Below are 24060 nucleotides of genomic sequence, written 5' to 3' on the forward strand. Positions count from 1 at the left end.
GAAATGTACTGCAGAACAGAGCCATGCTTATTTATTTGTCCTATCGCGCGCCCGAATTTGACCAGTTCTGTATAGAACACGACTCGACTCGCTAGTGAAGAAAATGGAGACGAAGTCATCAGACAGAATCACGCATCGCATGGATGACTATAGGCCAACGCATCAATCAATAATATAATGTATACAGGGTATCAAGTTCCGACAACATATGCAAAATTTGGTCAGTTACGAATTCCAGCTCCAGAGGAAGCGCCATAGCAGATAAATGGCCGTTAGGCTGGACCAGGGTACATGCGAATCAGAGCAATGCTTGTCCCAACAAGACGGCCAGGATCACATCGTGATACGACTTCACGAAAAGAACCGGATACGCCAACTGTCTGAGAGTCACATGTTTCCGTAGACAGGTTTGCCGTCTATGACCGTCGCGACCACCTGAGTATCAAGGATCTTCTCTGGTGCCACGGTCATAATGTCTTGCGAGAGAATAACGTAGTCGGCCCGCTTCCCGACAGAGATGGATCCGAGGATGCCTTCCGTGAAGGATGCGTATGCGGGGTCGAGCGTCATACCTGCAGGCCCAAACAGAGTTCGTGAGCAAATGCGCAACGTGCGGCTGATCGCATCTGCACTTGCCTTTCAGAGCCTCTGCACGCGTCATGCGCTGTTCCGGGAACCTACAAAGTTGACAAACGCGGGAGAGATCAGCCTAAACTCCATATAGCGGGAAGCGAGGCTGCCTAGGGAAGAAAAGGGACATACCACCCGTCGGGCCCATGTGGCGATGTGCCCTCTGCTGAGAGGCGGGTGATTGCGGCGTAGAACCCGCAGAGCGGGTTCACACCCTCAACAGGGAAGTCCGAGCCCAAGGTTATGCGTGCACCGTGGTTGAGGATGCTTCGGAATGCATACAGGCCTTTCACACGTTCGGGGCCCTGCAATTCAGTGCGCTGAGCAATCGTCCAAAGCTCGAACCAGGCGCAAAACGGGCTTACGATTCGCTCTTCTGCGTACCACATGTCGTCAGTGCTGCAGGAAGCCTGTCAGTGTGGAGCGGTACGGAATACAGACGGCCGAACTCACGCATGAGTGGGCTGGACGCTTGCGATAACTAAGGGTCGGAATGAGTACAGCCTGAACAGCGTGTGATTGCACAACTTACCGCCGAGGTCTCCGAAACGAGCCATATCTCGCTCGGCAAGCAGCTGCGCGTGTTCGAGGCGGGGTCGGAGTGCTTTCACGTCCGCATCTTTCAGGCCAGTCTCGAAAGCATCGAGCACGAGCCCGTTCGCCCGGTCACCGATAGCGTGGACATTCTGGCGGACACAATCAGCGTATGTGAGGCAAGCTTGCCGCTCTACCTACCACTTGCCAGCCATCCTTGAGGAAGCGGGGAATGACCGTGTTTAGCAACTCTGGGTCGATGCGCATCACGCCGCGCGTCGTCGGATTATCGGTGTACGGGTCATACAACTGGGCAGAATGTTCAGCAGAGCAAAGACCGCAGCCGGCCCAAGAACATACCGCTGCACCTCCCGACCGCATCGCACCTACAGACGACCATTAGCAAACGCTGCGGCCGCAGAGATGCTGACGCACCATCGGCAAAGATTTTAACACTGCGAGCGGTAAGGCGGCCGTTGCCTGCGCCGATTAATTTCTCGCGGCGGTCACCCCAATAGTCGGCAGACTCGTTGAAGTGCGTCATACCATACACGCGAATCTTTGGGGGCGAGGTCAGATAGCAGTTCCGAAAAGTAGCGGAGGAAACGAGCGCGAACGCACTGGAAGCTTTCCCTCTTCAGCAGCTCTGCAGACGCGAGATCAATATTTCAAACATACGAATGTAGGGCTGGAGAGCGTACCGACGGAAGAACTTCAGCGAAACGGGATCGAAACCCGCGTCGTGAATACTTGTGAGTCCATGTGTGACAGCGTCTTGCACAGTGAGGTTAAACCGCTTCTCCAGCTGTTCGTAGGTTGGTTCCGGGCGAAGGGCATTCACAAGCTCCTGAGCGTTGTCGAGGAAGATGCCTGTGGGACGGCCATGGGAATCCCTGACAATAACTCCGCCCTCGACTTCGTCAGGAATTGGTTCCATCATTTGCAGTATTCTCTTGGATACCCAAAGTGCGTGGCCATCCTTGGCTTGTAGCACGATAGGGCGTCCAGCGACCACAAGATCTCGTTCCAAATCGTCCTGCGACAGTTCAATTAGTTTTTGCAATCACGCCGCAGAGAGAAGCACTTGCAGCAGTTGGAAAAGTTGAGTTGAGCCATTTTGTGTGATCCCAACCCCAGCCCTCCACAAACTTGGCTCGGTTGTGACGGAGTCCGGGGTTAGAATAGATGTAGGTCCTAATGCGGCCGACCGTCTCTGCCAGATCGCGAGACGAGGTGAGGCAGGATCGCAGGAAGCACGCCAACATCGATCGCGCACCTTTGGCAGTCTGCGTGCCTTCCATCGGAAGCAACCTGGTGAAGCCGTATTCCAGAATGTGCGCGTGGGAATCTGTGCGGGCGAAGGTCAGCTGTTTCGGAAGGAGGAGAAGAGGCGCGGAGATCTTGGGGAAGCAAAGTTAGGACACTAGCCTGTAAGTCCCGGGACTATAACAGCACCAGGCTTGATGAACCGAACGGGTAATGCAGGCGCGGCGGCACCGCTTGCGGCCCCATCCGATCCGCGCCAACGCCTTTGAATGTCCTCTGGGCACATGGTAAGTCACGTAGAAAGCTCTCATGGAGGTGGGTAACCGACCTAGGGAGCCGATATCGACGAAAGTCTCGTCCTCGACGACAAAGCACTGCACCCGGGGTAAGGCATCGTCGACAGTGTAGATGCTGGCACCGTCGGGAGAACACAGAGCGTATGCCTGGGGCGTGTCAACAGCGCTGTGGGAGCTCCGTAAGAACACAAACGCCGAAATGGAGAGCGAGACGAGGACGAGGAGGTAGCGGCCGGCGGCGGTGTGTTTCGCGCTGGCAGCCGACCCTAGAGAATGGAGAAGGGCTTTCTCATCGCTGAGCTCCGGGGTTAGCTGCCGTTTGCGGAGGCCTGGCGAGTTGCGAGAGGATGGCATGGGTGGTTAGGCAGATGAGGACAGGAAGGGCCGAAACATGACCCCCTTATATTCACTGGAGGAGCCGGCGCCACAGGACGCTGCGAATGCACATCGTTCCGGCAGAGGTCAGGACGGGATTTACTGCTTCCATCAGCCGAAAATCCGAATCTGCCTGACACGGTTTCGAGGGGTGCACTAGGAGGTATGTCGCTGGAAGCCTGGATGCGACGTGCCAGCCAGGGCGGAACCTCACCTTCAATAAACATCCGCCAGCGCTGAGGCATGCAAGCGCGCTGCTGACGCCCAGATAGACGCGTGAAACCGTGCTAAGGTGCCCGAGTTCTGAAATAGAAAAGAAAAAGCGTCGGGTGTCAGGAAGCTCGACATGAAATTCGCTGGTCATGCTCGGCCACAAACTCAGGCGGACGCTAAATCCCTGTGCACCGGAAAGAGAGCCATACGCGAGGGCTCGCGAGAGGCGCCGCTGCAGGCGCGGTCTCGCGGGAGGGAGTTGCCGGGGTCAGGCGCCCGGTAAGCCCTAACCCCAGGCTGCGATCAGCCACGTCGTGCTGCTCCAGACGGACGCCCGCGGCCTGCTCAGCGCGGACTTGCTTGCTCGGCCAGGCCTCAACGACCTTTTCCACACAGCTTCTTACTTTTGTACACACGACACGCACCACGCAGACAGGAAAACGGCCAGCTGCTAGCTCTGTGCTTGTTTCACTTCGGCAGCCATGCCGCTCAACGATCTCGTTCGTCAGAGGATGCAGCCTCTCACCTCGGCCTTCACCGCGAACAGGATATTCCTCTATGCCGTGTTCAGCATCTGTGCGACCGTCGCAACGATAGGGAATGCGTGCAGGACATACAGCAGCTTCTACTCGATGTCGGTCTATCTGTCTCGGAGCGGTCGGAGCCTCCTGGTGAGTGTGCTTCCACGTATGAATGGGCGCACCGTGTGTAACGATCCCGCAGGTCCTCGCCAACTTCGGCTTCCTATTGGCGTTATTATCCGGACGTGTTCTGCAACGCATATTCTTCGGACCCCTGCAACCACGCGAAGTAGAGGCATGTCTCGCTAGTCGCACCGTTTGGGGCTCAGCTAACACCGTGGCGCCTCCATCAGCGGCTCTACGACCAGACATGGATGTTCGTGACTGAATCATTGCTGGCGTTTACGATATTTCGGGACGACTTTGACATTCCGTTCGTCGTCATGTTCGGATTCCTCCTGTTCATCAAGTGCTTCCATTGGCTCATGGCGGACCGTGTGGAATCGGTGAGTACGGTAGTCCGTCTGCATTCAAGGTTCTGCTAGCGTATACGTGCTGTTGGCTCGATACATTGAACTCGCATGCAATGGTTTAGCTCCCGCCGCCGAATTCAGCGTGTTCTAGAAACTGACGGTTTGCGCCTGTAGATGGACCAGGTCCCTTACCCTGGCCCTCCTGTCCTCTTTCACGTCAGATTCGCCGCGTTATTCTGCCTGCTCTGGACGATCGACTTTGTCATGCTACTCTTCGCTGTGGATAGCACGCTGCAGAATGGCATTGGCGGTACCGTCCTTTTTGCCAGTGAAGTGAGCGCTCTCAGAGTTCTCAAATGTGAGATAAAAGCTGATATGGTACTGCTTGCAGTATGCTATTCTAATGGCCAGCGCACTCAATTCACTGGCAAGATATGGCTTGAGCAGTATTGAACTTCGGCGCGCCAGTACGCGAGGTGGAACGAACGCCCCTCCATGGGAGAATAAGAGCATGTACATCTTCTACATCGAACTTGTGACTGGTATGTTCTACCACGGTGCTCCATTGGTGTCGCTGATCCTATCCCCGCCGCATAGACTTCATGAAGTTGGCAACATATCTGACGTTCTTTGTCGTGGTTTTGACGTTCTATGGACTGCCACTCAACATCATTCGTGACGTCTACTTCACAGCGCGGTCGTTTATTACCCGGTTGCGCGCTCTCATTCGCTACCATAATGCGACTCGCGACATGGATCGGCGGTATCCTAACGCAACCGAAGAAGAGCTAACGGCCATGTCCGATCGTACTTGCATCATATGCCGTGAAGAATTGATCGCCCCTGCGAATAATCAGAACGCGCCAACCGGTCAAGCGGCCACCGAGGCGAATAACGCGAACCAAACTCAAGATGGACCCAACGTGACCCCAAAGAAACTTCCATGCGGACACATATTCCATTTCCAATGTCTCCGCTCCTGGCTGGAAAGACAGCAGAGCTGTCCCACATGGTTAGTCATTCCCTTGTTTGCGTTATCTGTCTCCTGTGGGCGCTGAAGAATTTCTGCTGACGAAATCTCCATAGCCGCCGCACTGTACTCGAAACTGATCAGCCTAACCGCGGCGCTGCCCAGGCTGGCGCGCGAGGCGCTCGTCCACCAGCCCAACAGCCGAACGCCGCTCCACAGGCACAGCAGCCAGGGCAGGCTGCCGCGAATGGTGCCCTGGGCTGGCTCGGCCGCGTGCTGGGACTTGCATTGCAACCACCGCTTGCGCCTGGCCAGCTTGCCAACGGTCAGATTGCACCTCAATTTATCGCAGCCGGACCGCAAGGTGCGCAACCCGTGAACCCTGGGTGGCCGGCGCCTGGGCAGCAGCTTCCGCCAGGGTATCTGTACCCATACCCTCCCTATCCGATGCAACCGCTGCCACCCCAGCAGCTGCAGCCTCCGCCAGTTTACCGAGGATTCTATGGGCCAGGGAACCAGTGGCACCCCTGGGACGCCCAGTGGCAAGCACCTGCACCAGGCCAGCCGAATCTCCCACCGCGTCCAGACGAGCAGCCCGCCCCAGAGTCCTCTCGCACGGCAGCTAATCCTGGCAGCGACAGCGCCACTGCGCGGCCAACGCCGACCATTGCCGAGCCAAATCAGGAACCTGCGTCATCGTCAGGGTCGGCGGGCCCTTCGCAATCTACCTCCGCTGAAGAGGACGGTCCGGGGACACCTCGGGACGCGGCGGCCCTTGCTGCGTTGCGCAGGTTCCAGTCTGGTCGCGCGCCGTCGGAAGTGCGGGCGCCGGCGGACGTCGCGGTTAGCACGAGCGGCTCGGCCGCCAGCTCGGGCAGTGCGGACGTCACGACCTCGGCGGGCACGGAATCAGCGCCTCCGGCAACGTCAGCACCAGCTCCACCACAGGCGACGGCTGACGCTCGTCCGCAAATTCCGTCGCTGATCCCGCTGTACGATCTCACGGCCGCGCCTCCACCACCGCTACCACCACTTCCTTACCTCCAGCAACCACTACCACAGCAACAGCAGCAGCAGCAGCAGCAGCTCGGTCAGCGGTACCCGTACCGTACGTCCGCGCCGCCCGCGGCACAGGGCTTCCGGCCGCCACCGGGCCAGGCGACGGCGGCGCACGCGCGGTACCGCCAGCCCGCCGCGTCGCGCGCGCCGCTGGTGCAGCTCCCGCCGACGCTGACGGACGAGCAGCTGGGGCGGCTCGACCGGCTGACGCGCGAGGCGATCGACGAGCGGCTGCGCGTGCTCGAGAACGTGGCGGGCGCGGTGCAGCGCTGCGTGGACGAGCTCACGCGCATCCGGAGCGTGCTGCCCGTGCGGGAGGAGACCGGGCTCGCGGCGCACGCAGGCCACGTTCCTGCGCAGCCCGCGACGGACGCCGACGCCGACGCCGACGCAGGGGGTGCTGCGCTTGGCTCTGAGACATTGAAGCGTGAGCCGCAAGGCGAGCCTGCTGCTGCCGCCCCTCCTGCGGGATCTGCGCAGGAAGCGGGCCCATCATCAGCAGACGCGCCGGTAGCGCCGGTTCTTTAATGTGCAATCGAGGCACTGCTGTTTCTCGTTTACGTCTCTCTTTCGATCACATTGGCTGAGCGGGGCTTGTGTGTAAGATTAAATAGTAGTGTCTACATGGGATCCCGCGGAGTGTCTATAAAAAAATGCCGGATGCGGTTTTTTTGGCTCGTTTGCGATGCCGGCGTGTGTGCGCGTCCATGGTCACGCTGCTGCGAGAAGGGCCTCTGCCCGCTTCTTGACGAGGTCAGTGTCGACGGCCGATCGGTCGACGCGTGCGTAAAAGGCCTTGAAGACCTGGCCCATCGCCTTCTTGTCACCCGGTGCCGGCTGGAGCTCGGCGAAGACTTCCTGGAGCCTGCGGTCGATCTCGGCTGGGGCGAGCAGCGGGGGCACGAAGGCCTGGAGGACGTCGGCCTCCCTGCGCTCCTTCTCTGCGAGGTCGGGCCGGGCGGCCTTGTCGAACTCGGCTGCGGCGTCGGCCTGGGGCGTGCGTATCAAAATGTGAGGTGAGGAAAAAAAAAGTTTGTCTCGGAGGGGCCAGCGAGCGGCGGAAAGGGAGCGCTCACACGTCGCGTCATGGCCTTGCGGAGGATCGAGACGACGCCGCCGCCGGGCAGCGGCTGCGCCTGAAGCTTGTCGGCCGAGTAGACCTCTGCGAGCACGGACTATGGCGTGGGGCCACGCGGCGTCAGCAAGAGGAAAAAAAACTGGATGTGTGGCGGCTCTCGGCGTGCGATTTGCTCGCACATGTCCTGGACGTACCCGGATGGTTGTGGACGTGAAGGCATCCTTGGCCTGGCACGGACGCGCAGGGCGTCTCAGCAAATTTGCAAAGGACGGTGGGGAGGGAAATGAGGCACAGACCTTCATGGCCGTCTTCAGTTCATCGGTGAGACGCTTGCGGATGTCTGTGACGGCGGTGGGCCCTCAGAAAAAGGCTAAATTGAGGCTAGGAACTAACCGTCAGGCGCCGCGGTCGTGTACCGCATGCCACGCATCGCTGAGAGGCGTGTCGGAGCGCGGAGGCGGTGGGCAATGCGCAGCATTTCTGAGGACGGGCTGTCTGCTCTGCCGGCGAATATTAAAGTGAGCACATTGAAGCGGTGAGTGCGGCCTCGCCGTCTGCTCACCGCGGGTTTTGGAGACGCGAGGTGCGGAAGGCTCAGGTTGAAGATGCGCGTCCGGCGTCTCGGGGATGCACCCGGGATCAATTGGCGCCTACAGGGGACGCTTCTGACCGGAAATGGAAAGCGCTGTGGTTGGGGCGGCCACGGCGGAGTCGCGGGAGAGGACGGTTACCAGAAAGGAATGGGTACACAAGCCCAAGCAACGCTCCATTCGACGCCTCGGACAGAACTTATTGTCATCAAGAAGCCTCATTTGCGGCCCACCGACATTCTGGCAATCACGGCGCGCACCCACGCCTGAGCCACACGCCAATCACTAGTACGCCCGGCAATGCTCGCCGTCCGCATCAGATTCTGTTCACCTGTGGCTGCATCTGGGTCGTCAAACGAGATAGGTACATGGTAGCACACTGCTTGTCTTCAGAAATACGTCGTGTTGCGCAGCACGAACCGCTCCAGGCTCCGATAGTCCGCGCGATCCTTCGCAACCGCCCAGGCCCAGGCATCGAGCTCGGGTACCGTGACTGTCTTGAGCCACCTGAGCTCCCGGCCGTCTTCCATCCGGAGCTCCTCGTCAGACAGGTTCCGTGCGTATTGCACAATCAGTTCGCATGCGTCCACGGCAGCCGCACGCAGAACGAATGCCTGCTCCGTCGTCAGAACAGGGCCTTCTTTCGGGGACCCCTTCCTGGCGCCTTCGGTATTCTCGGATTGAGGTGGGGCTGTGCCGAGCAGGAGGTCTAGGGTCTCCCTCTGCTTCGCCAAAGGGAAGATGTCCTGCAGACCCACGGCGGGCGTAGAGGTGGAGAGATCGATAACGCCCAGGTGTACAAGCATAGACGGGATAACGTTATCTGAGAAGACTGGCAGGTTGTCCGTGCGTGGTACCGGCACGGAAGCGTTCGGTGAGTCTTTGTATCGCAGGGCGATAGCGTGCAGCGTCAGCATGGCCTTCTTGAAGCAGTAGACGGCTGGAAGGAGCACCATCAGCTACCACCCGCTCAATAAATGCAAATTCGCGCAAACTTACGCTGTCCATCGATTACAACCATGTCTCGGAACGCTGGTATGGCCTTCACCAACTGTATACCAATAAGCGCAGTGCACACCAGGAACGGCCGCGATCGCCTACCCGCTCGATAATGACATCGCACTCGGGGTCCTCCCTGCCAGGCTCGTTCTTCCGCCTGACCTTGTCGCCCTCCTTCAATGCCTCGAGGACAAAGGCCCCGAGGTCCTGGTAGCCGCCATTGACCAGCACGTCCCCGGTCTCCTTCAGCACCTTCGTGACGAGCTGCACGACCTCCCACACGGGGCCGCCAAGCTCGCTCATGGTGACACCCGGGACGGTCGACGGCTGGTCGACGTGCACCTTGTCCGCGACGCCCATGAGCTCCGCGACCTTCCCCGCGGCGACGCTCTGCATGCCGCGCGCGGAGAGCAGGTCGCCCTCGCCGCCGACGGACGACGATATGTAGAGCGAGAACACGAAGGCGCGGATGCTGTCGAACGCGCCGCGGCCCGTTGCCGCGTGCAGCGGCACGCGGTAGCCCGACGCAAAGTTCAGGAGCGAGAGCAGCGCGAGCAGGTTGAGCTCCGCGAGCACGGACGGGAAGACGAGGGGCAGGGCCATCCCGTGCGCGACTCGTAGGCGTTCGTAGGTGCCGGTGAACGACGGGGAGAACAGGAGGCGCCGTATGGCATCGGAGCTGATCTTTGCGAGGAGATGAGTGTCATGCCGTTGTGGTAAGAGGGTGCGAGTGCGCATGTCCCTGGCTACTAGCTGCTAGCCGGGCCATCGGCCGCCTTCACCGTCTCAAAAGCCGACAACGGAGGTTTTGTCAGCAGCGAGAGCACTAGCAGCCCAAAATTTTACCACCGATCTGGCGGGAAAGTGATCCTTACCGTAATGTTTGCGCGTTCACGCAGCGATCTGCATGAATCCCGTACCGATTGTACGTACTTCCCGTCGGGAGGAAAGGTGGCTTGAGACGACATGGCAACGAATCTAGTCTTCGTCAAATTTTTTACGCGGCAATAGCTCGTCGTTTGAACTTCACCTGAGCTTGCAGACAGTTGCTGCGAGAGTTAGGCCTGTGACGGCCGCGCAGGCGGTCCGCGCTGTGCGGGACCGACGGAAATGATGCCATCAAAAAGCCAAGCGAACCGCCCGAACCATTGTTCCTGTCTGCTAACTCCTCGAGCCTGTCTTTTCCTCTCGTCCTCCAGCGGTCCTTGGCAATCTTGGCGGCACACACACATTTTGGATACCACGCCCACATATTCTTGAAGTTTTCGCCGATTTTATGAACACCCAGACCGGAGAACACCTCACCACATCCCGAATCTCTCGCCTGCTGAGGCCGCTGCGGGTCAGATGCCAGAAACTCGCGTCGTACTCGCCGGAAGCTGCGTCTCAGCGGTCGCGCGGGTCCGTGGTCGTGACCTACGGTAGCTCGTCGCGTCACAGCGGCGCCGACGCGGGCGAACGGCGCAACGAGCCGCCGCTGGCGGTTATCCCGCCTCCCGAGAAGCTCAGTGTCCTGTCCAAGCTGGACCGCTCGTCGCGGGAGAAACTCGAGCTCTCCCGGCGTATATATGATGTCCGAGACGCGTTCCGGAACATCTTGCAGGCCACCCTCACGTCGGGCACTGGCTCGCGGAGGAGCACCCCGCAACCGAGCGGCGAGAAGCACGCCAGGAGCCTGGCTGCCATGTGCGCTAGCATTGTCGGGAGCAATCTTGAAGATCAGATACGCATGTCGGCGGAGGAGCGTGAGGGCGAGGAGGCCAACGACGAAGAAGACCAGGACATATTGGATTCACTGTACGACGCTGTATACCCTCAATATCGCAAGTAAGTACCTCTCTTATCTCCCGCTGAGGACTAGTAAAGCTCAATATCTTGCAGGCATACTGTCATTTCCCACGCCCTCTCATTCATATTGACACTCTGTTCATCGTACCATACGCTACTGGCAATCCTCCTGGAGCTCACCATCTCGTACAACCTCACTCCGGAGTCGCGCATGATACTTCATCACCTCCTTGCACGTTCTTTACAGCTATCTACGCTAACAAGCACCTCCGATACCCTCATTCTGGAGATCGTCCACCCCGTCCATTCGAGATACCTCGTGCACCTTCTGGACGCGTGCTCGCCGCCCGCCGGAAGAGTCATAACTGCGGAGACGTTCGTGCAGACTCTCAGCGAGGTTATCTGTGGCTTCTCCGCTGACCACGGAGCCCAGGCTTGGACTTGTAAAGCGACCATACATCTTGCACGAAGCCTTCGATCCAAAAATTACTCTGCCTTCTTGTCTATGTGTTCTTCGGCCGGGCATTTCCTTGCCTTGCACGCCGAGTCTTCGAAGAATGGTGGCGCTATCCCTGCGAGTCTTGTCTCACTTGCTAGCCGCCTTGGCAAGTGGCTAAGCCACGCCTGCCAGCGGCTCCACGACATTTCCACACCTCCCCTGGACGCGAAGGCCATCGAGGAAATAAGCATCATTTCCGATATTATAGTATGTGCCAATGCATCTCGACTTCATCATTTGTCGGAATCACAGGAGTCCAGGGTCTTTTTTGACGCCATCGCTTGCCTCTCTGCCATGTCTCTGGCGCCTCCAATAGCCGGGCTCCTACCCAAAGCCGTATCAACGAGCTTGCACTCCATCCTCGGCGCTGCGCCAGCAAAATCGGAGACCCTTGGCATCCTTATCGATGTCACAATGTCCCAGGTCTCCAAACCGAGCGAAGACGGGGTCTTTAACGCGGCCACCCTCGTCCGTCCCACGATCGCTGCCCTGGAACGCTGGGCGAGCACTCTCCGAGCCCACGCCTATCACCTGCTCGAAACTTCACTCTGGTCGAGCGCGCTCGTGCACGTTGAGCACCTGACACCCGAGACAGGCTCCCACTACGACCCTGCGTCGCACCACTCTGCCTTCCTCGCTGCGCTCGAGCGCCTGCGGCATGAAATAGTGCGGCGGGTCGACGCGGCGGAGAGGCGCTGCTTCGCGCACTCCGGCGACGGCGTCCGGCCGTCGAGCGGTGGGCAGACGCCGCGCAAGGGTACCGTGCCCGCGGGCAGCCAGTGGCGCTGGGAAGACATGCTCGGTTGCTGGGTGCAGAAGACCCCCGCGCCTGCGGCAGGGTCCAAACGGCGTCGCTCTGCCGCCGGGCCCGCGCAGATCCCGGCGAAACACATGCGGCGCACGGACAGGATCTGCCCTGTCCAGACGGCACCACGGGCTGCAGGTCCTGACAGGCACCGTCCGACGGCGCGCACACCCTCTGATACATCCTCCACAAGCACTGCTACCGCTGGACGTCAGGGCCCGTCGCACACCTCCCGACCGCGTTACCCAGACACCGCGACATCGGCGTCCACGTCCACTGTGTCCTCGCGCCTCTCCACGCCGCAAGATGAGGAGGAGAACGTGTTCTTGGCGCGTGCGTCGGACGAGAAATCCTTGCCGGCTCGACGGCTGTCGAACTTCATGTCCATCCTGCGGGACGCGCAGATGAACAGGGTCGTGTTGCACGCGGACAGCTCAGATGACGAGGGCGCCTGGCTGCACAGTGTGCACGGTCCCAAGACGCGTCATTTGCCCGCTATCCGACCGGAGGGAGACGACGAGGACGACGAGGACGATACAGATATCAGGGACGCTCGCGGAGCCCAGGATCAGCTGTCTTCTGACGATGTGCTGAACCTGTTTGCCTACCGCTCTTCCGAGTAGTGATATCGATTGGGTGCACTCACAGGCGCCGCGCATGTATATTGCTGTCGTTCTTGCATTTATAAACCATACCCACACCAAGCATGGAGCAATACAACGTCGTTATCCGCAGTCTAGGCCATGGGCTCCCTTGCGCCTCTGGGCCTTCCCGTATAAAGCCTATTTCCTTCATATCCGCTCACATCTTCGGGTCCTGACTGAGTTCGTGAGTATCACATGGATTGCTCCAAAGCAGACGGGCGCAAATGATTGACTAAGCTTGGTTCTACAAGGTAAGCATTACATACAGCTGGGTATAAAGGAGTCCTAGAGTAACGATCAGGAATGCGAGAGCAAGAGCATAACGAGCGATGAGCAATGCGATAGCAACGAGCTTAGGGACACATTTCAGTCAAAAGAGTCTTCCTCCGGTTCGCCGGTGACACCGTCCTCGCTCCAGATCTCCAAAAACTGCCGAGGCGGTTAACGATGGGACGAGGCAAGGGTCCGCAAATACATACCTTATCGCGCTGAGCGGTAAGATCCTGGCTGCTCAGAATCGGCGCCGTCGCGAATGGTAGACGGTCCCACGACAAAGGCTTCTCGTGGCGTCTCGTCGCAGGCCGGTCGCCTACCGCAGTCTTCTTCCCAATAACCCACTTCGCGCATTTCCTGAAGGAAGACTTTCAGAAAAGCGCGGCGCAGAGTAAAGAGTGCAGACTTACTCCTCACTTATACCATACAAGGTCTTGAGATGGGCCTTGAGCATCATAATAATAGCAATAATTACGGAGCTTTGTATCAACGGCAGACGCTCTGCAAACTCTGCCGGTACATGAGCTTCAAGGCAAGTATATGAAAGACAAGTTTCTCACCCTCAGGAGTAAACGCCGGTGGCACACTGTTCTCGACCTGTGTACATTCCTGAGCAAACGTCGAGGGACAAACATGCATGTAACGTACCTGCGCTTCCGGTAGAGAGGGTCCGTGCAGCTGCTTCAAGAGGTGTGCAGGCGACAGAGTCTCCACAAGCTGCATGCCAGAAGTGGAAAGGATGGACGTGAGATATTTTAGGACCGTGAGAACCTCCTCTTGTGCCTTGTACTCGAAAGACGCAAAATTCTCCGCCATGTATCGGACGAAGTCAATGTCGTCCTAGTATTTGTGTAAGTCTACCATTGAGAACTTGTAGACACGATGTCATACCTGGAAAGTCGAGCTCAACTCAACGTCGAACACCTTGACTAGCGCCCTGAGAAAGTCTTGCCGCGTGATTCGCTTGTCCCGGACAAGTGAATGCCAGCGATGCAGGAGAGAGGTAGGGTTTGGCATCATCCGATACCCTAGCCAATAATAAGACATCTAGACATCAAGAGGAGGTGGAGGAGACATACCGTACACTTGACCTCCGCTCACTTTTTTCTGGTAATCGAAGGAAGCTCGCGCGCTCGCAACATATCTCGTGTTAAGCAATGACGTATGTTTGCTATGCAGGATACCATGAAGTGCGTTGGCACGCCCGCTCAGAACACTGTTCGGACTAGTTTCTAGCGCCACGATAATCGGAAAACACTACAGAGCCCATTAGAGTATGGTACTTTGCGTGTTATGCGGTCAGCTTACCTGGAGGGGGTGCGCCAGACCTTGCTTAATTGTGAATGTGAGAATATCCACAGCAGGGCCCTGTATCTGAGCTTCCCGCGACAAGGCCGCATCCAGAATATGTTGCAGGTATCGCTGAACCACAGCTGAGCTGACACTGTGCAGTTGTCAGTATACTCACTCAAACACCAAAGTGTAGGAAAGTACGCTTACCCAGACTCAGCGAAGCCATCGGTATTCCCAACAAGCTCCTGCATGTTGACCTTCTCATCGGATGATTTTGCTTTCGCCATAGCTACACAGCAATGAGACCAGATACCAACGTGGATAGCCAGCATACCATTCTCTTTCTGCAAATTTGCATGCTTCTCTGCCTCTGTAACAAGGAAATCTTGCATGAGCTTCAACAGTCGGCCTCGTGCTTCTTTGTCCGACGAGGAGAAGATGTCGTCCATGATGCGTGAAGATGTTTCGGTTGTGAAAAGAGCTGGTTGCGCACGGAAGAGAAAGCCTATATACACAGCTCTCGTCAGCTCTTGTGTAACCCAGTATGACTGTCCACGCACCCAGGCACTGCAAGATCCGGTTCCGCTGCGAGCTTTCCGTAAACTTGTCATACAGGCGCAGGAAGACGGTATAAATGTACTCGTTCACAGTTCCCTAGAGCAACACGTCAACAAATCATATGAAGGTATGCCATGAGTCCCCTACTTTGGTCAAAGCCGCCAAGTCTTTACGGATCTCCGGTAATGTCTCGTCAGTAACTGGACTAGCATCAGTTCGCAGCTGCTCGAAGTTACAATGTTCACAGAGGAGTGCGACGATGAGGATCAGAATAGGCAATGCGCGGATGTCTCGCGGAACAATATCGTCCGTAGATGTCTTCACGAGGGTAAGTAAGCGGGCTAAATGACATAATAGTCAGCACCGTCGAGCCGGACACGCGCAATACCGAGCCTTACAGATGCAGGACCGCAGTAGCGAGACTAGTCGCTTGAACTCAAGAGTTAGGTGCTGGACAACAACGCAGAGACAAGCGACGATTTCTTGCAACCCCTGCACGAAGTCAGTGATAGGTCAAAAAAGTCCAGTCCCACGACCACACACCATGACATTGGATGCTGCTGAGGGCTTCAAAATCATGGGCTGCAATGCAGCCTGCAGTTCCTGGCCGAATGCCTTCGCCGTCTTGGGCAAGTGAGGAACTGAAGTCCGGAATATTCGTAGGATGTAATCCGAAATAATTTGATCCTCCGGCTGATGGAAATGGCCGTTAGAGAGGGCGAAGATAAACATGAAGCTACGTACTTTCGAAGCAGTTTGCAAGTAAGGTAGCAGAGTCTGGGCATTACTGGCAGACAAGACGGCAGGATAGGCTGATGTGAAGAGATATATGGTTCGTACGCAGTTGACCACGGTCTACGAGACGCGAAACTATTAGCGCTCAATCTAAGCAAGAATAGCACCACATACGAATTCAGGCAGTTCTGAGGCATCCACCAGCCCGTCGATGAGACATTCGCATATCTCAGTGTAGCGACGATGCAGCAGACTCTTTTCTGAATCAGGCTTCTCTGACATAATCTTGTGCAAGAGTTCCTCAAGCGGCGAGTTGCGATCCTTAAAGCCGCCCGACACCTCCATGATGATGGAGACCTTGCGCAGCAATTGAGCCATAGGGTCGGCAGACTTCTCCCGCGAAGTGGCAACGGGCGCGTCCTGGAACCAGAGCTCCTCGGCCGTCTTGCAGGCAAGATCCTTTACGGTATCGTCCTCATCCAGCATCCGACAGATTATTCGCTGGCAAATATCGACCTGTTGCTTCCTATCATCCGTGACGCTATAGACAGATTTCATGAGCTTGATGACGCGTTTGCGAACGCCGAGGCCAGTGTCCTGTGTTGACCATTAACATGGTGCAGACGAGCATATGCTCGGTTTCATACGCACCGCTATCCGTTCCGCGATCTGACGGTAGTATTTGCTGGCCAGATGCGGGAAGTCCACAATGTACTTGCCGATGAGTTCCACAGCTGCGTCTCGCACGGCTGGGGAGCTGTCAAGAAGGTGGCTCTCAATGGACCTTCGGACGTCTTCCTAGGAACATTGCAGACATAAATTAGATTCCGAGCAGCAGGCTGTCGTCGACCACTTACAAGACCGAGGATAGTAGGATCGCTGGTGAGAATCTGACCCAAAGCTTTCAAGGCTTTCGTACGCATAAAGACAGGAGGTGCATCGAGCGCTTGCAAGACGACGTTCAAAATCGGGTTGAAGTAGCTCCTCAGACCTTGCGTGATACCTATGGTCTCGGCTAGCCGATCCACGCGAGCTGTCTCTTCCTGGGAGACACTGACAACGACGTTAACTCTGGGCTCAGATGAGTGACAACAGTTACATACCCCGAATCAAAGACATCTATCGTGCGTTCGTTCCAGATATTCTGCAAAGCATTCTTTAGTTCGTTACTGAACTCCGGTAGCTTCGGCTCCGGGGATTCGTCCTCGCCAGCATCTTCCAGCTGCTTCGCGCACTGCTTAAGAGCCTTAGCAAGGTCCTCGCCGAAAATGACGGCTGCCAGCTCTCTTGCACTCTGCAGGTCTCGTTAGCTCATATAACAATTAATAGAATGATGAACGTACACCGAATGCTTGGTCCTCACTTGCCCGAGTAAACAAGTACGCAGAGAGGTCCTGGTGTGCGTCAAGTAACATCTGAAGACTTTCAACATCCAACTGGTTAACAATCTGCGAATCACATTTCAGCAGCTGAACATGACCGGAAGCGGAGATTCTACCTCTTCGATACACTTCAAACCTGGCCCAGACTCTTCCGCTCTCTTCTTCTGGACTGCACAAGTGCGCAGACGCGCCGCTATTACACCCAAATGATCCAGGGCTATGGTCTTTGCAGCATTGTTGTCGTTCTGATTGGTTGTCTTGACATCGTCTAGAGACGAGATCTGCGGTATACTATATGCATAAAGTTGGACTGCGAGGAGGATTGCAATACGAACCATGAACTTCGACGCTACACCGAGAAGGATGGACGCAGCGGGCCATTCAGGCCAGAACAGGACAGTCAGAAGATCGGCGATCAGGTTATCAAAGATCGACCGGTATTCCGCCTCGTTGGCATTCTTGGTGGTCTTCGTTTTGCCAGATCTTTTGGGGCTTATGTGTCAATTGGGTAACGCAGACGCGATTCCGTAATCAACTCACCGTTGCGTCAAGAATGCGATGATAGTCTTTGCCGCTTTGGTCGCTGAATCCAAGCCAGACGTGTATAATCGAAGCTCCTGCTCGCATTTCAGCGCCAATAAGAATGTGCGTAGATATAACTCACCTCCATGTCTTTCTCGTCAAGAAAGGTGGGCTCTACGTCATTCGCGCTATCCTGCCGACGAAGAGCTAGGGCCTGCAATCGCGAATCGCGCAACGATTCGGCCTCCATGTGTACATCGTGCGCGGATGTCTGCACGAGTTGCAGCAATAGAGCAGATACAGTCCGGATAGAACGACCGTCCCTTAGTCTGTATGCAAGTCAGTCAAGGCTTATTTACGTCGCTTGACACTGTGTAGCTTCACACCTGAATTGCCCCGCCTTCTGCTTGGTGTCCGAGAGTTTAATCAGCGAAGACAAAATTTCCTCAATGATCCAACTCCGTTGGTCCTCATGGTTTGCAAAGATCTGGTTCATGAGTCAGTATCTCAGAATATTACATCCGTAAAAATGTAGAATCTTACGCTTCGTATTAACGATAATGCTTCAAGCCTCAGCCCTCGCATGGCACTTGGTCCCAGCGTGTTGATCACCACATTATCCTTTTTCTCACGTCCTTTACTGTCTAGCGTGTTGTCGATCGCGAAAAATGGTCCGATGGCGATGTAGACAGCTTGTATAATGATGCTCTCGGACATGGCCATTGTCTCAGCGCATATCAGCTGGGTGATGCGTGGTAAGACAGATGAAAGCACATGGAAGATCTCAGAAAGCAGACGTCGCTCCTGATCACGCTCTGTAGGAGGCGAGTGGACAACATGGCGGAGGAGAGGCGAACATTGACTGGACAACTCCGATGACGCCTCGACGAATGGGTATATGATACGTGAGAGCTGGTTCTTGATGGTAGAAAGACACGCTGTGATCAGCTCTTCTGAGTACAGCTGACGACAGGTTGATAAGCACGTCTATGAGGAGTATTCGAGCTCGCACCTGTTTCGTGAGCCGTTCGCCGCCAAGCAGAGCCAAGCAACAATCTGCGGCGTATATGCTATCCTTCGCAAGACTGAGTGCCCTGCATAAGCCTCGTAGATCAGCTTCAGTCACCGTCGCGTGCTCGGATGCATCGTCTTCGTCAAAGCCCTCGTCGGGATGTGGCGTCCTGGATTTAGAGCGGCGATCCTCTCCTTTCGCACCATTCTTCGCCTTCTTCTTAGACGGCGACTTAGGTACGGACGGTGGTTGTAGATGAGTTATTCCGAATGGGTCAAGGTCTTCACCAGCCTGAACTGTGCGCTCTAATATCCTGAGCATCCTCGAGAGCTGGGCAGTCTCGATACTAGCCAAACCCTTCGTCTTCGAGGGGGGTTTAGAGTGGCCACCATCCCGTGTGTTCTGGCGCATGCGCTTCATCGGTCGGGAAGCCTTGAGGATATAGCTCGTCAATTTACGGACGAGAGAAGGGACAAGCAAGGGCGACGCGGTGTCTAGCGTTAGAGGGGAGAAGAACTCGGCTGGAAGATCGGAAAGGTCCATGTCAGGTGGAAGCGCGTCTTCAGCTTCGAATATGTCCTCAAGCAGGCATACCAACTTGTCGACAGGACCTATGACAGTACGAGAGATCAGTGAAAATTCTGAGCCGAAGCGCATATACCCACCTCGGTCGTCCCTATCGCCCATTGCACGCCTCCCCGACGACTGTATGTTATCCGTGACACCCTTTGACCTGTAGTTGAGAGGCGACTCATCGACTTCGAACCCAGCAATCTCGTCATCAGACTCTACACGTTCTTTGCCCTTGCCTTTGGGCGTTTGGTATGCCTTGGGAATGGGAGGCAGCGCGATGTATGGCTCGAGCCTGACCCGAGGCGTTGGAGTCGCTTTCGCAATCGGAGTGGGGCGACCATCAGAAGTCGCTCGAGGCGTGTTAAGGCCATTCTCCGGAATCACGGCACGTCGGATAGATGGAGACTCAAGTGCTTGTGCAGCTTTACGTTTCCGAGGGCTTTGAGGAGTCGCGGGTGTAAGCGCAAGTGGATCGGGACTACCTTCCGAGTGCTCCCTGGAGCGACGTTTCGGCGTCTTCTCTCCATTCTTCTGCACAAGGTGGCCGTTCGTCTTGTTGTTCTTTAACTCAGCAGACTGTTGTGCGAGGAAGTTGTTGAAAAACCCAGCAGAATCCTCGGCGCGGTAAACCTTTGGGGAGGGCTTCTTCTTCGGCTTGGGCTCAACTAGTGCCATTGCAAGTGAGGATGATGATGCGTTCATAGCCGGGGGAGGTGTAGGATATACCGCGGAGGGTGTAGTATGCTGGAAGACGGACTGAGCAAAAGGCGTCGTCTGATACCCAGATGAGTTTGTATAGCTGCTGCTCCATTGAGGTGAATGGTCGTAGCTATAGCTTCTAAGATGATATGAGGTTTATGCACTAGGTTGTATGTGCATGCTACGCACGAAGCCTGCTCCCCAATATACCTCACTGCATTAATCCTCTCTGACTCCCAATATCCGCCATCGTTGTAAGGGGGACTCGGAGAAGCTAAGTGAGCAAGCTCTTGTGAGTACTCAGAGATTTGAGAGGAGTATGAGGGCGCTGTGGTCATAATCTGTTGGCTGTATATAGCCGGCTGGATATAATATGAAGGAGGGGTGGCAGTCAAGGACAGTCCGCCTAGATGTCTTGCAACTTAGCCTAGAGTGAGTACAAGCGGCACAAATCTCATAAGTCTAGAAAATACAGACCGTGAGAGGAGGGAGTTGCGGAAGCGAAAGGGTATGCTGCAAGTAGTGAATGTGCATCATTGACCGCATCCACGGAGACTCGAGACGGAGTTGCAGGAGCCTGGTAACGATGGCGAATATTCTGCTGTTGTTGCTGATAATACCATTCGCCGCTCATTACGGCCTGAACAAAGACGAGTTCGTCGGGGACGACGACGTCGAGGGGTCAAAGTGAGAGTGCTGTGCCGCCGCGCGCACCTGAAGGTCGCTGGCCAAATCAGGCAGACGCCCAAGGCCCACCTTCCCGTCACGTTGTCACAGGCGCTATATTGAGACAGCTGCGTGACATATGTGACGATTCGTGTCAAAGCGTGTCACGCTGCAGGGGGACCGCGACCGGTGGCCGCACCGGGCCTAGCACAAACCGTCACTGCGACATGGGTGTTCAAGGTCTCTGGGAGGCATGTAATCACCACAGATCTCCTCAAGGTTTCATATTTAGTCTCTGCCCAGATCTTGGAGCCTGCAGGGCAGTCTCGCTCTTTAACTAAAATCGCGGTGGTCGACGGCTTCGAAGGGAACGAGTCCGGAAGACGCGGTTATCGAATTGGAATAGATGCAAGTATTTGGTATCAGCATGGAGAACACTCAACTAAGGCTGGAGCCAACCCTGAGCTCCGGCTTTTATTCTTCCGTCTCGCACGACTTGCGAAACTCCCGTGGCTGGTATTGTTCGTCTTCGACGGTCGCGAGCGGCCTACGCTAAAGCGCGGAAGCAGAGTGGGAAAGTCAGGCACGCACAATTTAACTCAAGAATTTAAGGCGATGATAGAATGTTTTGGTATGGAGTGGAGAATGGTGCGTTTATCTTCTTAAACCCTATCTACTGCTTGACATCCGATTCCACAGGCACGTGGAGAAGCCGAGGCCGAACTTGCATACTTGAATGCTCAGGGCATCATTGACGCAATCATCACCGATGATGTAGACACCCTGGTGTTTGGCGCGAGGACCGTTATCCGGAAGTAAGTCCCAAGTGTCGCTCATCTTGTGCCGCGTTGAACTTTTCGCCAGCTCGAGTATCACATTGGCAGGAAATCGGAACAACCCCGCAACGGACGCTTTGGGACAGAAGAGTGACCAACACACCATGGTTTTCACTTCGGATAGGATTGGCAGTCACCCCAACATCGGCCTTACGAGAGGCGGCATGGTTCTCATCGCCTTACTATCTGGAGGCGATTATGACAACGGTGTCAAAGGCCTGGGTCCCAAGATTGCTCATGGACTTGCGCGGTGTGGGTTCGGTGATCGCTTGTTGACCGCATACAGAACGGGCGAGGCGCATTTCCGGGCATATCTTCCCCGGTGGCGTGATGAGCTCAACACCGAACTGCGTACAAACGCCAGCGGAATGCTACCTCATTGCTGCTCCTCGGCGGCCGTTTCTCCAAATTGGCCTGATATGATCACTCTGACGGCGTATTTCAATCCCGTATGCAGCGCTCTCAACGGTCAAGGGACTTCGAGCCTGGCACTGCAGGATAGAGACGATCTGAGCTTGCCGCGCCTCGCGAAGTTCTGTGAGGATCACTTTGACGAGTGGGGCCATCGCTCACGGATCCTCGAACGATTCCACAATTTCATGTATGAAGGCGCCGTCTTTCACGTACTTCGTCGTGCCGCTCTGGAAGCCGACGAGAAGGAAAAGACTAAGAGGCTTCGAGAGGGCAAACCTGGTCACATCCGCGAACCGCTTCGTGCTACCGTATTGGATGCGATAGGAACTCCCGCGTCTCTCGTACATCAATACCTGGATCCAGCCAAGAGAGACCTTCGCGAAGAGCGCCTCGCCGAAATTTTCGTTAATCGTGGCACACAGCGCGCCTCGACCCCTGTCCTCAACATTCCGGACACACACCCGCTCATTGAGAGCATTGTGGGACAGCGCACGCATCTCTCGACCGACAGTATCCTCGAGTATCGCGTCGTCATTCGCTGCAAGCAACTCGACGACCTCGCGAACAAGGGCATCACCGGCAAGCATCCCGAGCCTGCGGCCGTAACAAAATCACAGAACCTGCCAGATGAAGACGGGGTATACGGCACTGGCGGGGCAAAGAAGACTAAAAAGCCGGTCGACAGGTCGACCAAGCGAATATGGGTGGCAGCCTCGATCATGCGGCAGGTGCATCCTGGGCTCGTCACGCGTTTCCAGACAGCGGGTCCTCCGAGGACGATACGACGCAAGAGACAGACTGCGGCCACTGAGGAGGACGAGGACGAGGACGATAGTGACAGTGCGCCAGAATTTGCTGATGAGCCTAGCTCTCCGGTGAAATCCCAACCTACGCCTATCCGCGCCGCACGCCAGGCTGCTAGTGCTCCGGCGGACGCATACAAAGCGCCACCCGTCGCTCCAATGGTCAAAATGTCACAGCCTCCGCGTCGACCTCATCTTCTGCATAACGTTGGAGACATCAACTTCGAAAGGTCGACAAACCGGAACACCTCCCTTTTCACTTTCTCGGATCCTTGCGACCCGGACATGATGATTTCGGACGAGGAGGACCCTCCTATCCCAGAATTTGTCGTGGGTTCATCATCCCAACCAGCACAGTCTCATGCCCGCACCTTGCCTTCTAGAGACATCCCCTCCGACAATGACGAGCCTTTTCCGACTCTGTTCACTTCTCGACAGGAAGCTATCATCGATAAGGCGCTAGGTATCACGAGCGGCGGAGGTTATGGACGAACGGGTACCCGGAAGAGCCCACAACCACGCAAACGGGTTACTGGCGGCGCTTCAACTCGTGCAGCTCGTGCGGACGCGTCGAACATCAATAATCCCGCGCCACCACGCGCCGCAGCCTCCCAGCCACCGCGGATCTCTGCCCGGCCACAGCCGACATCTAGTGAAACTCGTCGAGATGAACCAATGCCCTCGATGTTCTCTGCGACACAGGAAGCAATCATTGACAGAGCACTCGGCATTCCCAGTGGCGGCTCAGGCTCTGCAACCACCACGAAGGCCAAGTCGAAGAGGAGTGTAGCGCCCGCGAGAAGGGCTGGTAGCGAGCCAATGTCTGCAGTCCTTCTCGGTGCCGGTCATGACCCGGCCGGTGGAAATTCGATGCGGGCCAAGGCTACGTCAACCAGGAAACGTGCCCAAGCCCCTGCGATACAGCCGACCGAAGGGACCCAACAGGCCAAGCGGCGCCGTATGGCAGCAACTCTCAGCCCCGAGGCGACCGATGCACCCCTTCCACTACCCTCAGCAAGTGCACCCGCGCAATCTACACCAACCAGGCGACATATTGCTCCCTTCCCGGATTTGTCACCACTTAACGACCCCAACAACAGGTCGTATTCTGACCGGACTCCTCCACCGTCTCGAGCTCGCCCGATCCCCACCGGCGGAAGTATCATCGACCTTTGCAACGACGCCCTGAAACCGCCGCGCGGGCGACCGATCCCCACCGGCGGAAGTATCATCGACATTTCCGATGACGAGCCTCCGGCCGCGACTTCATCCAAGCGGGCGCCTGTTGCTAGTCGCGTGGGCGGCTGGGGAACTCAAATGCCGTCCTCGTCGCAGGACAGTCGACTTACGGACCCTCTGGAGTTTCGCTTCGACTTTGATTTAACTTAATGTACCAAGCTTCTATCGCGATAACTATTACTTCTTGTATATTTCATCGACTCTGGTAGCAAGCTGTTAGTCATCTACGATACTATAGCATGACTAGTCTTGTAGTAGAACCCAATAATCAGCACATCCGGATTTGGCCTACAAGGGTAGAAATGACCAACCTCA

General features: G+C 56.3%; 7 protein-coding genes across 7 annotated transcripts; 3 read left to right on the forward strand and 4 right to left on the reverse strand.

The window, feature by feature from the left end:
- Positions 1–168: 168 nt before the first annotated feature.
- On the reverse strand, positions 169–3389 carry PHACADRAFT_145691 (uncharacterized protein). Its single transcript, XM_007396724.1, has 15 exons — positions 2759–3389; positions 2593–2706; positions 2441–2512; positions 2253–2377; positions 1866–2200; positions 1786–1810; positions 1600–1723; positions 1525–1550; positions 1366–1473; positions 1163–1316; positions 1084–1111; positions 996–1029; positions 763–935; positions 637–677; positions 169–572 (listed from the first exon to the last, which is right to left on the reverse strand). Exons 1-15 carry the CDS (start codon positions 3078–3080, stop codon positions 388–390), a joined length of 1866 nt encoding a protein of 621 aa, XP_007396786.1. The 5' UTR covers positions 3081–3389; the 3' UTR covers positions 169–387.
- A 288-nt stretch (positions 3390–3677) lies between these two features.
- On the forward strand, positions 3678–7009 carry PHACADRAFT_257690 (uncharacterized protein). Its single transcript, XM_007396725.1, has 7 exons — positions 3678–3985; positions 4038–4130; positions 4189–4341; positions 4483–4641; positions 4700–4850; positions 4906–5320; positions 5395–7009. The coding sequence occupies exons 1-7, from the start codon at positions 3797–3799 to the stop codon at positions 6863–6865; spliced, it is 2631 nt and encodes an 876-aa protein (XP_007396787.1). The 5' UTR covers positions 3678–3796; the 3' UTR covers positions 6866–7009.
- A 3-nt stretch (positions 7010–7012) lies between these two features.
- On the reverse strand, positions 7013–7996 carry PHACADRAFT_257692 (uncharacterized protein). Its single transcript, XM_007396726.1, has 6 exons — positions 7978–7996; positions 7809–7915; positions 7712–7755; positions 7610–7642; positions 7414–7512; positions 7013–7327 (listed from the first exon to the last, which is right to left on the reverse strand). The coding sequence occupies exons 2-6, from the start codon at positions 7891–7893 to the stop codon at positions 7049–7051; spliced, it is 540 nt and encodes a 179-aa protein (XP_007396788.1). The 5' UTR covers positions 7894–7915; positions 7978–7996; the 3' UTR covers positions 7013–7048.
- Positions 7997–8238: 242 nt separating this feature from the next.
- Positions 8239–9777, reverse strand: PHACADRAFT_122814 (uncharacterized protein). Its single transcript, XM_007396727.1, has 3 exons — positions 9107–9777; positions 9005–9056; positions 8239–8945 (listed from the first exon to the last, which is right to left on the reverse strand). Exons 1-3 carry the CDS (start codon positions 9740–9742, stop codon positions 8395–8397), a joined length of 1239 nt encoding a protein of 412 aa, XP_007396789.1. The 5' UTR covers positions 9743–9777; the 3' UTR covers positions 8239–8394.
- A 503-nt stretch (positions 9778–10280) lies between these two features.
- On the forward strand, positions 10281–12719 carry PHACADRAFT_196521 (uncharacterized protein; the record flags this gene model as incomplete). The annotated part of the gene is made up of 2 exons (XM_007396728.1): positions 10281–10831; positions 10886–12719. The coding sequence occupies 2 exons, from the start codon at positions 10281–10283 to the stop codon at positions 12717–12719; spliced, it is 2385 nt and encodes a 794-aa protein (XP_007396790.1).
- Positions 12720–13106: 387 nt separating this feature from the next.
- On the reverse strand, positions 13107–20421 carry PHACADRAFT_162472 (uncharacterized protein; the record flags this gene model as incomplete). Its single annotated transcript, XM_007396729.1, has 28 exons — positions 13107–13169; positions 13220–13370; positions 13424–13521; positions 13662–13853; positions 13905–14041; positions 14093–14270; positions 14322–14457; positions 14514–14811; positions 14867–14960; positions 15012–15205; positions 15263–15356; positions 15408–15557; positions 15609–15719; positions 15774–16196; positions 16251–16397; positions 16457–16652; positions 16703–16893; positions 16943–17014; positions 17098–17262; positions 17317–17464; positions 17522–17598; positions 17646–17832; positions 17890–17990; positions 18047–18466; positions 18516–19126; positions 19181–19923; positions 19977–20208; positions 20265–20421. 28 exons carry the CDS (start codon positions 20419–20421, stop codon positions 13107–13109), a joined length of 5766 nt encoding a protein of 1921 aa, XP_007396791.1.
- A 259-nt stretch (positions 20422–20680) lies between these two features.
- On the forward strand, positions 20681–24034 carry PHACADRAFT_185071 (uncharacterized protein; the record flags this gene model as incomplete). The annotated part of the gene is made up of 4 exons (XM_007396730.1): positions 20681–20708; positions 20746–21101; positions 21153–21268; positions 21318–24034. 4 exons carry the CDS (start codon positions 20681–20683, stop codon positions 23893–23895), a joined length of 3078 nt encoding a protein of 1025 aa, XP_007396792.1. The 3' UTR covers positions 23896–24034.
- Positions 24035–24060: the final 26 nt, after the last annotated feature.

The sequence above is a fragment of the Phanerochaete carnosa genome, assembly GCF_000300595.1.
Source record: "Phanerochaete carnosa HHB-10118-sp unplaced genomic scaffold PHACAscaffold_6, whole genome shotgun sequence".
Lineage (NCBI taxonomy): Eukaryota > Fungi > Basidiomycota > Agaricomycetes > Polyporales > Phanerochaetaceae > Phanerochaete > Phanerochaete carnosa.